Source organism: Diachasma alloeum, unplaced genomic scaffold, assembly GCF_001412515.2.
Source record: "Diachasma alloeum isolate Michigan unplaced genomic scaffold, Dall2.0 Dall_scaffold_00681, whole genome shotgun sequence".
Lineage (NCBI taxonomy): Eukaryota > Metazoa > Arthropoda > Insecta > Hymenoptera > Braconidae > Diachasma > Diachasma alloeum.
Genome location: NW_021680813.1, coordinates 727,740 through 741,368, shown reverse-complemented (window position 1 = coordinate 741,368; position 13,629 = coordinate 727,740). Strand labels below are relative to the sequence as shown.

The window sequence follows — 13,629 nt, the reverse complement described above, 5'->3', positions numbered from 1 at the left end:
ATGATAGTACATTACATGCCCGAGCCTTGGAAAACAGATCACCGTCCCCCACGTGCAAGACTGCGTTCCGAGCCGAAGGCGAGGATGGCAAGCACGTGGGGGAGACTGATATGTTTTCCATGGCGAGGTGTGTATATTAATTTTCAGCTCCCGTGACACGAAAATGATTTTTTTTGTCATGACGATCTTGAAGCGTTGCCTTACGGTCGGAATGACGAAGATGTATAATTTTTTTCAACTTGTTTTTTTTTCATGAAATGGTAAAATCGACGGACTCGGAATGCTCTTATGCGACCAACTATGTTCGATAAAGAGCTGCGACCACTTGTGAGGGTTAAAAAGGCAAAAGTTAATAAAATTAGAAAAATCAATTAAACATTTTATTTTATTTTACACAGGACCAATGCACCTTGTAAATGAACTCAAAATGACATAATGTCGAATTTGTGGGTTCTCTCACTCGCTATCGGAGCCACTATCACTAGATCCGCTACCGGAGCCACTGCCGCTGCCACTTCCAGATTTTCCAGATCGAGCTGGAGATCGTGACTGAGATTTGGCTGACCTGGCAGCGGACGCTGAGCGTGATCTAGATTTGGATCTGGAAGGAGACCTGGAGGTTGATCGAGCAGATGAAGCAGACCTTGAACGGGACCTGGAACCTGATTTTGACCTGGAACCCGAGCGTGATCTCGACCTAGACTGAGATCTTGATCTAGATCGTGACTGGGACCTCGATTTCGATGGAGAGCGAGAGCGTGACCGAGAGCGCGAATGAGAGCGAGATCTGGACTTGGAGGGAGACCTGGATTTTGATCGTGACTTGTCAGATTTCTCTGAAGACGCAGGAGAAGAGGCTCGGGAAGACCGACGAGATCCTTCCTCATTATCAGAGCCATTATTCTCCTGATTGCTTTTCGTTTCATCTGGAGTTTTGTTCCCATTATGATTCTCCTGCTGCTCCTCCTCCTCCTCTTCCTCTTCATCCTCCTCCTCCTCTTCCTCCTCATTCGGTGGCTCCAACTGCTTCTCCCTCCACCTCTGCATTCTGAATTCATTCGCATTCAGTGGTCTATGACGTACAACCAAACGAGTATTATTGGGTTGCTGGCCGGCCTTCTGGCGACGTTTGGATAGGCGCACTCGAGTCTCCAATTCATTGTAATAGACTCCATCTTCTCTCATTACTAGGAAGTAATTCTCCTCGTAACCCTTCGATGCCTTACTCTTCACGTTCCAGTTGTACTCTCGAGCCATTTTGTACTCGTATTCCTCTTCTTCTGCGTATTCGATTTCGGCAGTGAAGTCTCTCTTTCGCTTTTCCAGAGTTTCTTCTAGAGGGAGGAAGTAGGCTACGAATTGTTCCCCACTCTCATCCATAACTCCTCTAGAAGAAAAAATGAAAGAATATATTTTAATCGATTTGCATAATTTTTTCTAGTAACTGCTCCAAGTTTGTTATGAAAGTACTTTTTGTTTGACTTGGTCGCTTTGTAAATAATCAAATTTGTAGTACAAAGATAAATTTCTACATAATCAAATCACTTTCTAAATAATCAAGTTTGGAAATACAAAGATAAAAATGAAGAGTGACATTCAGGTTTTAACAGAATTCGTTGAAGAGCACTTTCTTACGGGGAATTTACTTCGTTACGAAAATGATGCTCAGATCAATTCTTCCACGCCCATTTGTGAAGTTACTCAAAAATAATGGTCATAAACTTCCGGACCCTAGTTATTTGCATAAAACTTGATATGAGTCTTGTGACCCTTACTCTGAGCTTCCTGACCCTTAATCGGACCCTTGTGACCCTTAATTGTGAAATCGTAATTTCGAGTACCAAATTTTTATCACCAGAAGTCCATTTGGATTTTCATAATATAGAGAGATGCTGAAATAAATTACCTTATCATCGCTTGCGACATCTCCTCCATCTGTGCAGGTAAAGATCGTCCCGTCGGTGCTGGATCTGAGTCGAAAATGACCTGAGCACAAGGATATTTCCACAATTTGAAATCTGGATAAACAGGAAATACTTCCACAGGCACAACGTTTGGTTTGCTATAATGTTTAGTAATTGGTATCTTATTATCGTCAAATGTCTTTTCAATCGCCTTGATCTGGCTCTCGCGATCCATGTACAAAGTTTCTTCCTTGAAGTTCTTTTTGATAGAGTAACCGACTTTGGCCTCGACTTTGTCCATGGTCTGTGGCTGGAACCTCGTCTGTTCGGTTGAAATGTACTCGGTTCTACGTAGCCACGAAACACTTCTGGCATGATGTCTTGATCTTTTGGAGTCCTGAGGCGTGAGAACATCTTCTTCAAGGAGTTTTTCATCGGCCGGATCGAGTTGTGCATTGGGATCTCCTGCGTAGGTGTCTCGGTTGATTAAATCAATTTCAACACCCAAATCGTGTTCAGTGAGCACTTCATACTTGTAATTACGCTCCAGAGACGTTGGATTATATTGAATGAACCTATTAAAAATAATTTCTTTTTCATTAAAAATAAAGTGGTAGAAACATAACAAGTAATAAGTGGTTTTAGTAGCAACGATGGGGTGAAATTTCATATTAAAATATACTTGAACTTGACGCAATTTCTTTTCAATATTTTCTTACATCTTAATATTTTTCTGCCGTAATAATTGCATAAAAAATGAAAATCATTTTTCATTGTCAAACCACTATCTCACTAATGAGCAGGGCCGAAAGTTCCATTTGGTAAAAAGTCTGAAAATAAAATTGCTAGACAACAGTGGATTGACAGAGTCTCAGTGTTGCATACTACTTATATTTTTGCCTGAAATTTTCATTCAAGACGCTTCTAGACACTTCAAAATGACATGTCAAATTTTTTCAATGTTCTCTGAGACTTGACTGCAGTGTCATTAAAAATATTAGACAAAGTGCGACGCGGAGATCATAGCGCAGCCAATGGAGTGTTGAAATGTGAAATTTGATTTAGTACGTATTATTATATGACGGAAAAAGTTTTGAGAAAAATCCAAGCGAATTCCATTGAAGACAAATATGAATAATTTTGGGTGTCCCCATTAAAAGGGACCACTTTGTCGATTCTAGTTTCCGAGATATTCACATTTTTGTTTCAGCAACTCCCACTTACACTAATGTTTTTTTCTATTGATAAGTATTAATCCATCGTTGGATTATTTATATAGCTTCATTCGAATATTATTTACATGTACTTTGGTTTTCTGTCAACTTATATTTAGTAGCTATCAACATATTTTTAAATTCTTATATTATTACTTTTAATGAAATCGTGAATAATTGTTAAACTTTTAAAGTCTATCTCTGCTAGGAACGTGGTTATGGTATATGGCCTAGGAGTTTTTATTTTCAATAATTTATCGAACATTTTGTCTCGATTCTTTGAGAAGTCCAGGCATTCCCAGCTCACGTGGTTGATGGCCTGTTCCACTGCACCATATCCACATTCCGGGCTTTCTATTATTCCTATTCTGTACAAGGATTTATTTAAATGAAAGTGATTTGCACGAGTCCTGTTCACCCAGACTACCAGGTCTGTGGGTAGTTTCCTCTCCATAAACCATGGTCTTGAGGTGTCCCGTCAAAAACTTTCAAAATAAATTTTACTCTTTGCTGAAACTTGGGATTCTGCTTGTGCTCTAATTTTTTCAGTGCTATTCAGCTTTGAGTCTGCTTTGATACACCAATGTTATATTGTTTTTTTAATCTGCTCTAGCGACGTCATTTTTGAGCCTATGAGGATCGTTTTTGACTCAAAATGTGCGGAATGTTATCAATATTATCTGAGTATACATAACTCTATATCGACAAAGTGGTCCCTTTTCATGCGGACGTCCGCAAATAGATTTGCACTTGAAGATTTTTATGACATATGAACGCCCAAACGCCATATGGGAAGAGAGAAAATGTAAGAGTGCAAGTTGTAAGAAAAATGTTACCCAACAGATAATATCAGTTTGAGAATCAAAAATATATATGGAAAAATTACTCCCTGAGATCTTTCTAAAGGTCACCATTTACGTCAGAAATCAGTGCTGTTAGGATCAATTAAAAAATTGAAAGAATAGAAAAAATGATACGCATATGGCCTTACAGAAATGGTTTCAAATGGTTCTTTATACCATGGAGTTTCATAGGTATATTTTATCGTAAAATTGTCGAATTCAATAGCAGATACCCCCGTCGAATTCGTCAATTCTCTGATTTCATTCAATTAATAATAATTCAATATTTTTGCACTTTTACCTTGTCGACTCGAAAGGATACGTGATAAACTTCGGATCGAACGGAATATCTGGCAGTGTATTGCAGTACTTGACTCGACAAATAAGCTCAGACCTGCAATTGAAATGTTTTCCAAAATTAATATCACAATAATTATTTTTCTTCTCCCAAAAATTATTGGAAAAATCGCGGTGTAAAAAGTGAGGTTACTGACCGCTTTTCTACTGGTCTCACCGCCCTTTTGTCCCTGTCCCCGTTATTAACATTTGTTTGAATCGTTGGTGCCATTATTGTTGTCTCAGAACACCATTGTTTTAATAATAATCACAACAACATAGATAAATACCGAACATCCGCGAACAAACAATCAGCACGAATTGTTGTCACTAATAATCACCAATCAAATTGGACGTGCTTGAACGCAGGTATGTAGAGGGGGCCTAGTGCGCAGGGGTTGCCGGAGATATTTCAGAGTTCTCGTCTCCAGTCATTCCCCTCCATATTGCCCAAATCACCCCAAAGTCGGTGCTAGTATCGCCAAAAAATTGTCCATTTTTTATATAATTATTTTTTCTACGGGCTATGAATGAATATGTGCATTAACGAGTTTTTCGGCCAATTCACGAACTAATGGCGCCAGGTGGCCGCCGACTGTTCAATAAATCAGACAAGGACAGCATGCATCTAACCATCTTTGTTCAATTCCTTTGACAAATATGGAGAGGGATGACGCCCTGCTGCCATCTGTTTCAGTTTCGCAAAAACCCCTAAAATATAGTCAGTATGTCTATATAACCTAGAATTCTTGCAGAAAAATTTGGTCAGTCCAACTACACATAGTTATGTAAACAAAAAAAATGTCTAAATAAAACAAGATCTGCTTGGTGCCAATGAATGATTGACTCCTTCCCATTTGGATTTCCGTGGTGGAAATAATCGGAGCCTACACGTTTGCCCCAAAGCCGATAATTCTTTTCGTCGAAACGTTCATTTCACGATCTCTGCAAACTGCAGTAAATTTGACATATTGAATTGGATTTGGTTGCAATATGGAGTGAATGATCATCAAGAGGTATGTACTGTTGCAGTATATCTTGGAAAACATTTGGACCCTTGAATGGAGTTTGACAACCTGTTGCGTTCCGCGAATCGCTGGGATGGATTTCAATGTCTTTTTTAACAACAGCAACTCATGAAACTAAAGAATTCAAAGCCTTGGAAAAATCCGTAGAGTTGATACGTCTCTGAAAGACTCAAGGGTGATTGAAGAATTTGTTTTTTTGTTCGGTTTCAGGTAGCCACTCCAGAGTATAGCGCGAAATCTTCACTAACGGAACCAAACATTCATTAGAAGGCAGTGAAACAGATCCCAGAGATATTGAAAATGACGGAAATAGGTTTTTCTCGTGCTGGAGCTTTTGCAACTTTCAATAATCTCTTCTCATCAACAACTCCAGCGGTAAAAAAGCTATTAGGCTGGAAACAAGGGGATGAAGAAGAGAAGTGGGCCGAGAAAGCGATAGAATCATTGGTGAAAAAGTTGAAGAAGACGAAAGGAGCGTTTGAGGAATTGGAGAGGGCCCTGAGCAATCCTGGTGTTCCAAGTAAGTGTGTCACCATAGCTAGAAGTTTAGATGGAAGACTTCAAGTGTCTCATCGCAAGGGATTGCCTCACGTAATCTACTGTCGTGTGTGGAGATGGCCTGATTTATTGTCACCACATGAATTGAAACCCCTCGAGATATGCCAGTTTCCCTTTGGAGCTAAACAGAAAGATGTCTGTGTTAATCCTTACCACTATAAGAGAGTTGAGAGTCCAGTATTACCACCAGTTTTGGTGCCGAGACAATCTGAATATCCTCCAGGGCACTCTATGCTGCCTTTTCATCAAGATCCAGAGCCTACAATGCCTCAAAATGTCGCTTACTCTTCCAATGGATTTAATTCCGGAGGAACAACCATTTCAAGTCTTGCGAACTACAATCCAACGTCACCAGTATCTTCGGATGGAATTCCAAGCCCTCCTTATCCTTATGTTCCTTTAAATACTAACGAAACACCTCCACCAGCTTATGCATCGTCTGAAGAAGGATCTCAAAGTGGAAAGTCTTCTTCTCCGGATTTTAACTCGATGGACATTCAGGATGGCTATTTGGATCCAGTGTCTTATGAGGAGACTAAAGTTTGGGCAAGAATTGCATATTATGAGTTGAATTCGAGAGTGGGAGAAATGTTCCATTGCGAATCCAAGTCTATTATCATTGATGGATTCACCCATCCAGAAAAGAATTCTTCGAGATTTTGCCTTGGACAACTTTCTAACGTTAATCGTAATTCTACCATTGAGAACACTAGGAAACATATTGGAAAGGGAGTCTATCTGTATTATGTTGGGGGAGAGGTTTATGCCGAGTGTTTGTCGGATTCATCGATCTTTGTGCAATCCAGTAACTGCAATTATCGTCATGGATTTAATCCCAGCACTGTTTGTAAGATTGTTCCTGGGTGCTCGCTGAGAATTTTTAATAATGCAGAGTTCTCCGATTTACTATCCAAGAGGGTTTATGAGGGATATGAAGCTGTTTATGCGTTGACAAAGATGTGCACTATTAGGTAAATATTTACTATTTAATCATGAAATTATAGGGGCGAGCGGGGCAAAATGAAACTGCGTCAAATAGCCGAAAAACCACTGTTTGACGCAATTCAAGCAAAAACAAATTTTTTTTATCGACTTTTATTATTATTGGGAGTAATGATGAGAATAATAATTTTCTATTTGTCTTATAATTTAATTGATTGTCATTCAATTGATTATATTAGGCCGATTATACTTTTATTTATTCATTCGATTGAAATTCAACATCACATTTTTCTTTTTCCATCTCTGGGTCTTCCCCTGGGCCTTGCTCTGGACTTTGGTTTTGGCTGTTTCATTTTCTTTTCAATTAATCCGTTGACGAAATTGTCTCCCGCCAAAATTTCTCAATAATTTTCCATTCTACAGAATAAACAAAAGTTGATGGAAAAAAATTTTATAAAAAAAATTTTTTGCTTGAATTGTGTTAAACATTCGTTTTTCGACTGTTTCATTTTGCCCCACTCACCCCTAATTATGCAAAAAAAATTATTCCATTGAATCCAGTGATTTTTTAAAATAATCAACCATTTGAAAAGATCATTTTCCACTGTTCCCCAGAATGTCATTTGTAAAAGGTTGGGGAGCAGATTACCATCGGCAGGACGTCACCTCAACCCCTTGTTGGATAGAAATCCACTTGAACGGACCACTACAGTGGTTGGACAAAGTCCTGACACAAATGGGACCGCCACCGAATCGCATCAGCTCAGTGTCATAATTCTAACAATATTTTCACAATTTATCACTGATGATTCATGTAAATACTCCACTATGCAAGTTGTAAATATTGTGAAATATATGATTTTTCATCTCAAGTCGTTCTCCACTTTTTTCTTCTTTCATTGTTAAATTCATGAAATTTCCTAATTTATCTGTTTTTATTTTTGGTGCTGTGACAAACTCGAAGGTGCTATGTTAACAAGATGAAAATCTATTCCTCCTAGAAAATGAGTTTTTCACGAATATCTTAGCTAAGAGAGATAACGAAATATATGTCAAAACTTTTTTTCTAAAGTAAAATGAGATTAGCAAAAAAGCTTTCATGAAAGTTTCTCTATCTATCTTAGGTTTAGAAATGTGCAAACTGTCATAAAGGTCAAATGCAAGAGCGGCGAAAAACAAATTACTAGAAGGTTCAAGCAAGAATAATGAGTGGAGTAACGAAAAGGTTCAAACTGAGTACTGGACTGAACAATTAAACCAGCTCGCAATTTTCTTCAAAACTACTTAAATGAGGAAAAAAATTAAAATTTGGAATATCTATACATGAGGGGCTAATTGATCGGATCTCTTGTGGGACGGTCATTAGCGCTATAGTGGGACACATGGCGCCATCCTTTATTAATATCGACTGGAAATAAAACGAATGCAATTTCTACTCTACCAACACTTTTTGACCGATTGCAAGGACCGTGCACAGATGTGGTTGTGTACAGTTGTGCACAATGTGTTCCCTCACATTTTTCACAAAATTTGCGGACAGCTGTGAATGTGTACAGTTGTGAAGTACGAACGCCCCCCCCCCTACTTGAATGAGCGGCGGATATAGCCACTCAACGGAAAAGAATAGAACTTTCGTCGTTGCAATTTGCCTAGGCTATGAGGCTATCTGAGATATTGTACGTCGTTTTTTAATACTTCAAAGAACATATTTACAAACAAACATCAATATCTTGACTTTTTTTATTCTCGCTGAACACGCCATAAATACCTTAATTCCAAAAAGTCCTCCAGGGTCTTTTGACCGATGCCCAAGAGCGTTCCAGTGGTCTTATTGTTCCTTTCGTTCGCACATGTGCGTTTGTTTACATCGAAATAAGTGCGTAAAAAATAGCAGATAAATATGGATAAGAATAAAATGAAGCCGTTGTGGAATTATTTGCATCTGGATCGTCCTCCTACGTCGATTTGGCGTCCAAAGCCTGGGGATTTTGGTAGAAACATTGTCCATCTACATCCCTAACCTCATCATATATTTTTATTCACTTTTATTTCATTTTTCTAGAACTTTTACCATTCATATCGACTATCAATAGAGCTCTGGAAGATATTTCATGCCAGGGTCAACTTAATACAGAGGCTGCCATCCTCAGCCGTTTGATTTACAGAATGAAAAGTAAATTCAGGGCTGACAAGGGACTAAAGAGTATGGAAAAGGTCAACAGTGCTCTCCTTAATTATTTGAAGTTGTCGATAGAGAGAGATTATGAATATCTAAAGTCAAATACTGCGTTTAACGAAAAAAGTGCAATATTACCAAGTCGCCAAATGGTTGAATATGTTTTGGTAAGAACCCAGGGCTTTGCGAAGCTCATGTGCCGGATCGAGAGTGTCGCCAGGACTGCTGCTCATTTTTTGAAAAATAGAATCAATCTTGGACAGGCTTGGACTGTCTCAGTTATCGCATATTCAGTCATCTCGAGAATTTGGTTAGTGTTTTTCCGTTTATATGCTATCCATGATTCTGTATTGCAATTATTAATCTGACAACTTATTAATTAACTATTAATCTATTAATTATTTATTAATCTGACAAATCTATCTATTAATTAATTATTAATCTGACAACTGTCAAATAGGCCATGAATCGAGCCATTTGGGTATGGGGGAAGGTGGGGCAACATGGATACCAGATTTAAATAATCAGTTGAATTGGATCAAATCTAACAAACACATTGTCCTAAAGCAAAAAAAGGGTACAATGGACACTTCCATTTCTTCCTCAAGCAATTTCCTCCCTCCCTAGTGGGCTTATTTCCCAATATTATTTAAAAACGCTCTTTAAAAAGCTCAGCTCTTAAAGCTCTTTGTTCAGCTTTTTTTCAACGTTTTTTTGATTGTACAATCATAATTTTTATATAACTGAGTAGCAGTTGAACATCATTTCAGATTATCAAAATAAAAAGAACAATCAAGATCACGTTCGAAAGATAATCCACCCGGGCCTTCAATGTAAAAGTTAATTGAATTGAAGTTTATTTGTTAATATCTCTTCCAACTCTAATTTCTCTCTACAAAAACATACCATCATGATTCTGTTGGAAAATGTCTGTTGAAAATTTTCTTGATTAAATTTGAATAGGACCAACTTTTTCGGGTGTCCAGTTTACCCTAAATGTCCATATTGCCCCGTCCTTCCCTCCACATCTTCATTGTATGAAATTCTCTGATAATTCTCTGATAATATTTCGCGATAATAGTGGCATAATTAACTGTTATGTTCGTAATATATCACCCGCCTTCAAACCAGAAAGTCATAAATTAAACAGAGAAGATATAGTTTTATGAAGTCATGGCTTTAAGTACACTATTCTACATTTTATCACTTCAATACAGAACAATTAAATTTTTCTTGCAACATTAACCGATCACTGAAGAAAATTGCAAAATCTTTCCAACATAGGAAAGTACTTTGTAATTTTGCAAATGTTTTCGAATTTCCTTCATTTATTTGGAAAATGTATCGATTATTTACAATTCATCTTTCCTGATTTTTCTCATCTAGGTTGCTCTCCCGGTATTTATTGAGAAGATGTTGTAATTGGTATAATGATTTATACTCTTTTGCGAAGCACTTGAGACCAATAGGAGTTGAATGGATGTCACGGGAACAGACTTTGCCATCAGATCTCAAAACTTGGATTGCAGTTCCCTGGATTGATGAGCACATTCAATGGTACATTCTCATGCTTTTAATATAACACATTAGTGGAAGCAAATTGGAAGCAATTAATATAACACATTAATTGCTTCCAATTCGAAGAACTTTTAGGACAGAATGTTTCAATATTTTTTTTGTAGACAATTGTCTGAACTACAAGAGATCGTCCAAGATTTTCCTCTTTAATGTTGTTTCTCTTCCAGCCCAACTGAATCACAAGTATCCAAGTCTATATTTAGTTTGATAACAGCAAGTGAAGACAAAGAATTTGTACACACAAGAAGACAAGAAATGGAACAAACAGTCGAACATGATGAAATCCAGATGGCAATGGACAATTCGTATGCTGCTTCTGATGTTGATGGTACGTTATTCATTACTCTCATTGAGCCGTTTGTCTTCTTGATGAAATTCTTTCCATTCATTGGTTTGCCATTTTAAGAGAGAATACCACGAGAATCTTTGTCCGGTTCAACGGCCATTCCAACAAGGTCAAAAAGAGACAACAGTCCCATAGAATATATAATGGAAAAGCAGAAATCTAACCAAAATAATATTCCCCTCAACGTCATGCCTGATCTTGGTGGTAAATTATCTATTATTTTCTATAATTCGAGGTGCTGGAGACACTAATTTATTTTTTTTCTGTATTTTTCATTCATTCATTCATGGTCTTCAGAGAAACTAGCACGGGAATGCTTTACTTCAATTGCATCAAATACAATGAAGCCGCACGTGAATAATAATATCTCAGCAAAATCAATGAAGAAGCTGAAAATGAAAAAAAAATCAAAGGACGCAACTCAATCGAAATCTGCGCTTAATATTGATGGCAATGGTGAGTTCCCTTCGATTATGAAAGAAGTTGGTAGTAAAGCGATAAAATTACATAAGTTGGTTCCACTTTGAAAGAAGTTGTTAGACAACATTTCAGCATTCAAGGGAATTTTTTTACCAAAATTTTCTTTTCCTTGAGCTCTCAGTTTTCTTCAACCGGGTTCCCGGATTTTTTTCCCCCGAAAAAAATCCCTCAGAAAACTATTCCCCTGGAAAGAAAATCCCCCTATTTACTATAAATATTACATGAATTTGCTATAAATATTACATCTTTATATTCCATGACATTTCAAGTGATTTTCACGCAAAATTACAGAATTGAAATACTTACCGCATGCAGTAAATATGTCAATTCGAAAGGAAAAAAAAAACAAACTGTTTTATTAATTTCTCTGAGATTGAAGATATTCATGAAAAAGTTTTCGGTTTTAGTGATAATTCGATTTACCTCGTATCACCGTTTAAAAATCTTCTCATCTCAATGATCTATTGTTTTTTCAGGAGAGTTATCACGAGAATCTGCGATATTCCAATCTAAATTACCGCAGACACAAAAAAAGCGGAAGTTCGCACTCAGTAAAATAAAAACGAAGGAAGACTTATGCCAGCTGTTACAGCAAAACACTTACCCAGGCCTTGACAAATTACAATGGAACATATTAAAAAAAAGTATCAATAAGACAGTACGAAAATTAGAAAAGTGCCCCGCAACTTCAACAAAATATAAAATACTACTCAACCGGGCCATACGTTCAATACGAGACTGCGTTAGTTAATGTAACTGAAAAAGTGAAACCTGACTTCTAGACCCAGAAAAATATATTTTTTTTAATGAAATAAAAATGTCTATTAAAAATTTTTTCCTTATTTCAATAATTTTTTTATTACAAATGAATAAACTTATTACTTGCTCCAAGAAAAAGGATTTACTTATATTAAACAAAAAATTTATTTATTCCAAATAAAATTTTTATTAAATCTGAAAAACCAGTTTATTTACTTCAAATAAACTGTTTTTTTATTTTAAGAAAATCACCTTTTCACCTTTAAACCCCACTTCCCACACATTGTGATGAAAAATAGGGTTCGATACTCGCGGGAAATGTGTCTTTAGACTCGTGGGATTATATCACTCGTCTTCGGCTCGTGATATAAACCTCCCACTCGTCAAAAAACACTTTTTTGCACTCGTTACGAAATATACTATTTTGTAATACCTGCCTGAAATGTTCACTTTTCGGCACAAGTTACTGTGCGTCAAGCGCTTGCTTTCGGTTGTGGGAAACCTTGTGGTAGCGTACGTAAAGCTTCGCTCTACACATACGAAAGTCGCTTTTCCGCATGACCTTGAACTAGGCAGCTATCATAAATAATAGCATGTGTTACACGTATATGTGAGAAAGTAATCCTTTACGCACTTGTAAGACAATACACTATTTTACTGAGTCTTATATTGGAAGCATTTTCTAATATTTTGGTCTTCAATCCTCTTCAACTATTGTAAAAATTCTGAATTGAGCCCATCAATTTGTTTTGTCAATTAATTATTTAATTAACCTTGTCAGATATCAATTTGTCACGAATTCATAAGCAATTAATCAGTATCTCTCTTTTCTCCTTAAGACCTTTGAAGTGAACGTTCTTGCTTTAGAGTCGTTTGAATGGGAGAAAATCATCAAAATTATTTTATTCTTCAACTTTTATAAAATCACTTGGTGTTCATAAAATTTTAGCCCCAAAATTGTTTAATATAGGCCGCATCGAATTGAAAATAAAAAATAATAGGAAGTGATATTTTATGAAATGGAATCATTTATTAATAGAAATTAGTTAAGGGGATGTTTTGCATCTGAATAAATAACTGTACACTTCAACTGAATGCATGCATTTCATTTGTAAATATTTTTATTATTGATATTGATAAAAGAATTTGGAAGCTGCATTATAAAGAAAACCACTTTTATTACAATTTCATTTTAATTGAAGATCGCCTTGTTTTGCTTCATCTCTTTTAGAAACTCATAGATTTGAACATTTATTGGTTTCAGTATATAACAGCCATCACAAATATTATAATCTCCGACTATTTTATTTTCATATTTATTTTTCAAACTCATGTGCCATCTTTGAATTTTCATAATGAGTGCCTTGTTGGGGTTCATATCAACTGCGCCCACGTTGCGAACTCTGGGTAACGTTGAACGCTGGTAGAGCCACATATGTACGCTTTACCACCGTTTTGAATTTAAT

General features: G+C 36.7%; 3 protein-coding genes across 3 annotated transcripts; 2 read left to right on the top strand and 1 right to left on the bottom strand.

Annotated features, from left to right (window-relative positions):
• Positions 1-358: 358 nt before the first annotated feature.
• On the bottom strand, positions 359-4,875 carry LOC107044177 (RNA polymerase II-associated factor 1 homolog). Its single transcript, XM_015265970.1, has 4 exons — positions 4,455-4,875; positions 4,262-4,354; positions 1,907-2,479; positions 359-1,387 (listed from the first exon to the last, which is right to left on the bottom strand). Exons 1-4 carry the CDS (start codon positions 4,526-4,528, stop codon positions 457-459), a joined length of 1,671 nt encoding a protein of 556 aa, XP_015121456.1. The 5' UTR covers positions 4,529-4,875; the 3' UTR covers positions 359-456.
• A 138-nt stretch (positions 4,876-5,013) lies between these two features.
• LOC107044176 (protein mothers against dpp) lies at positions 5,014-7,696 on the top strand. Its single transcript, XM_015265969.1, has 3 exons — positions 5,014-5,312; positions 5,535-6,853; positions 7,440-7,696. Exons 2-3 carry the CDS (start codon positions 5,625-5,627, stop codon positions 7,597-7,599), a joined length of 1,389 nt encoding a protein of 462 aa, XP_015121455.1. The 5' UTR covers positions 5,014-5,312; positions 5,535-5,624; the 3' UTR covers positions 7,600-7,696.
• Positions 7,697-8,414: 718 nt separating this feature from the next.
• LOC107044173 lies at positions 8,415-12,182 on the top strand. The gene is made up of 7 exons (XM_015265964.1): positions 8,415-8,815; positions 8,887-9,310; positions 10,387-10,557; positions 10,746-10,906; positions 10,985-11,128; positions 11,222-11,380; positions 11,881-12,182. Exons 1-7 carry the CDS (start codon positions 8,725-8,727, stop codon positions 12,153-12,155), a joined length of 1,425 nt encoding a protein of 474 aa, XP_015121450.1. The 5' UTR covers positions 8,415-8,724; the 3' UTR covers positions 12,156-12,182.
• The last annotated feature ends 1,447 nt before the right edge of the window (positions 12,183-13,629 follow it).

Bases quoted from the DNA above. Each gene is read 5' to 3' on its own strand.
- LOC107044173 (XM_015265964.1), top strand. From the start codon at position 8,725: ATGGATAAGAATAAAATGAAGCCGTTGTGGAATTATTTGCATCTGGAT. The intron at 9,311-10,386 runs GTTAGTGTTTTT...TTTCTCATCTAG, and splicing joins TCAGTCATCTCGAGAATTTG to GTTGCTCTCCCGGTATTTAT. The intron at 11,129-11,221 runs GTAAATTATCTA...CATGGTCTTCAG, and splicing joins CGTCATGCCTGATCTTGGTG to AGAAACTAGCACGGGAATGC.
- LOC107044176 (XM_015265969.1), top strand. From the start codon at position 5,625: ATGACGGAAATAGGTTTTTCTCGTGCTGGAGCTTTTGCAACTTTCAAT. The intron at 6,854-7,439 runs GTAAATATTTAC...ACTGTTCCCCAG, and splicing joins ACAAAGATGTGCACTATTAG to AATGTCATTTGTAAAAGGTT.
- LOC107044177 (XM_015265970.1), bottom strand. From the start codon at position 4,528: ATGGCACCAACGATTCAAACAAATGTTAATAACGGGGACAGGGACAAA. The intron at 4,355-4,454 runs GTCAGTAACCTC...TTTCAATTGCAG, and splicing joins GTGAGACCAGTAGAAAAGCG to GTCTGAGCTTATTTGTCGAG. The intron at 2,480-4,261 runs GTAAAAGTGCAA...TATTTTTAATAG, and splicing joins TATCCTTTCGAGTCGACAAG to GTTCATTCAATATAATCCAA.